This window comes from Juglans regia, chromosome 6 (assembly GCF_001411555.2).
Source record: "Juglans regia cultivar Chandler chromosome 6, Walnut 2.0, whole genome shotgun sequence".
Lineage (NCBI taxonomy): Eukaryota > Viridiplantae > Streptophyta > Magnoliopsida > Fagales > Juglandaceae > Juglans > Juglans regia.
In genome coordinates, this window is record NC_049906.1 from 29,847,570 (window position 1) to 29,849,990 (window position 2,421).

The 2,421-nt window shown below is 35.9% G+C and overlaps 1 protein-coding gene across 1 annotated transcript; it reads right to left on the reverse strand.

Annotated features, from left to right (window-relative positions):
• Positions 1 to 1,184: 1,184 nt before the first annotated feature.
• Positions 1,185 to 2,201, reverse strand: LOC108997869. The gene has a single exon (XM_035690535.1). The coding sequence runs from the start codon at positions 2,022 to 2,024 to the stop codon at positions 1,332 to 1,334; it is 693 nt and encodes a 230-aa protein (XP_035546428.1). The 5' UTR covers positions 2,025 to 2,201; the 3' UTR covers positions 1,185 to 1,331.
• Between the last annotated feature and the right edge of the window lie 220 nt (positions 2,202 to 2,421).

The following is a 2,421-nucleotide window of genomic DNA, read 5'->3' on the forward strand; positions in this document are numbered from 1 at the left end:
TGGAAGGGGATTCATTGATTGTTATCGAATCTATAAAGTCCTATAAATTCAATTTTACATCTCAAGTGCCTTCGATTATGGAGACTCCACTTTCTTCTTATATGCTTTCAGAGTTATGAAGTTATTCATGTAGGAAGGCAAGGCAACGAAGCAAGCACATGTTCTAGCTTAACATGCCAAATGGTTAGAAGAGACGGCTCAATGGTTGCATTTCTATCCAGAGTTGGCGATTTTACATATTCTGATATGATCAAAATATTTGTTGTGTATTTTTTAATATTGGTACTGCTATTTGTAATGGATGTGTATCATGAATAAATCCCGAAACAAGAGTTGTGTTATACTCTAGATTTGTATATAACACATCTCTTAAATAATTACACATGACCAGGACAGGTTTGGAGGGTGAGATAAGAATTTTATGTTTTATTTGAAAGTTTAAAATATTATATTTTAGTATTATTATTGTCTTAAGATTTAAAAAATGTGAATTGAGATTTGAAAAAGTTAAATTTTTTATTATATTTTGTATGAATATTTGAAAAAATGTAATTGTAAAATAAAATAAAAAGAAAATTTTATGTCTCATCTCACCCCTAAACCTACCGAGAGTAGAGTTTTGATAAATGGTATTATACTACTATCTATGTTTATAATTTTACTCATTCAAATAAAATGAAATACTCAACATGTATAATATTATATATACCATTATTTATTAAAAATTAATGAAAATTATTACAGACATAAAAAATATATATATATAAAATAAATTTACAAATTGATATAGTTTCATAAAGAAAAAATATTCGCATCAACCTATAGCCGCTGCACACCAATGTATTGAGTGTTGAAAAAAAAAAAAAAACATCACATGAGATGTGCTGCGACTGTAGACTGATACCCAGCATTCCCCTTTCATAAAATACGTTAATTCTATATTATAATAAAAATAACTTTACAATTTAACATACCATATCAAATTACATCAATTTATAAATTTATTTTTATCCAATTACTTTTAATCGTTTGCGGGTTCACTTTTGTCATAATATTTTCCAAATTTAATATAATATAGAATATCCCCTAGCAAATCTTCTATTAAAACAAAATAACAGAAAATTAGAATTTTTTTTAAAAATCCATCACATCAATATAATTGGCTATAAAAAAATCCCAAGGCCTAAAATTAAAATTAATGATAGTCGATTGCTAGAAGTTTCAAAAGTCAGGACTACGTTACATTTTCTTGTGTTTTTTTTTTTTTCTTTCCTCCAAATTTACAATCTAGTGTATCAACAGTCAAGTATTGTACAAAACGAAGCATTGAGCTACTCGGGCAAATACAAAAACTCCGAGTTCTCGGCCGGTTCAAAACTCCTATCTGAATAATCAAACAACCCTCCCAACGCCACAAGTTCGCCACTCGTATCGTCGGTGTTGCTGTAAGGGTCGAAACCAACACCGAACTCAAACGAGTCGTAATTCGGTATCTCGTTCTCGAACCCCAAGAATCCAGTCAATCCAGCGGCGCCCAAAGAACTAGTATCGAAATCCACGGCCTCGATCTTTGTTTCCTCTTCGGGGGATATTGTCGGCGGGAGACCGAGTTCGTCATCGGAGGCTTCAAGAAGGTAACCGAGTTCCAGCTGAGACTCGCCGGAGTCATATGTTTGATCAAGAACCGCCGGTGCCAGCTCCGGAGCCGCAACCAGTATCTCTTCCTCGAAGCTTCTTATCACCGACTCAAGCCCCTGGATCTCCGGGTCCGGGTCACGTTCCGTTGCCGTGTCCTCATCCAGGATATGGAGTAGGTCGTCCTGGATCCGCTGCACCTCGGGCGACTCCAACCGCGAGTCATCCGAGTCGACTCGTACAAGAGTCGAATCGCCCGAGTCATCGGTGGAATTCTCGAAATCCACTCGCAAACGCTTCGGGTCGGACGAGCTAACACCGCAACGCCCCGAGTTATCTCCGGAGTCATCCCGGACTCGCTTCCTTTTGTCGTCGGTACATTCCTCCATTGTCGAGCACCTTCCTCAGTTTCAAAAAAGTACGAACGATCCCGCAGAGAGAAAAGAGGTTTTGCGGAAACTGGGAAGTTGAAAATTATGAGGCGGGAGGTTTAGTGGGGATTTTCCTTTCGCGGAGAGAGATAGAGAGAGAATTAATCAGTGTTTGGATGCGAGAGAAAAAGAAAACGGCAAGAGGGTATATATAGTGGTGACATAAGGATCGGTACTTTGCTTTTTTTTTTTCATTTTTCTGACTTTTTCCAATTTTATTCTGTGGTTTTTATTTATTATTATATTTTCTGAGTCAAAATTACTATATTTAATTCGATTCCTTTTAAATTTCAGTTTTTTTATTATTATTTCTATTTTCCAAATCCACCTTCTGGTCCCACCGACTTAGACGATT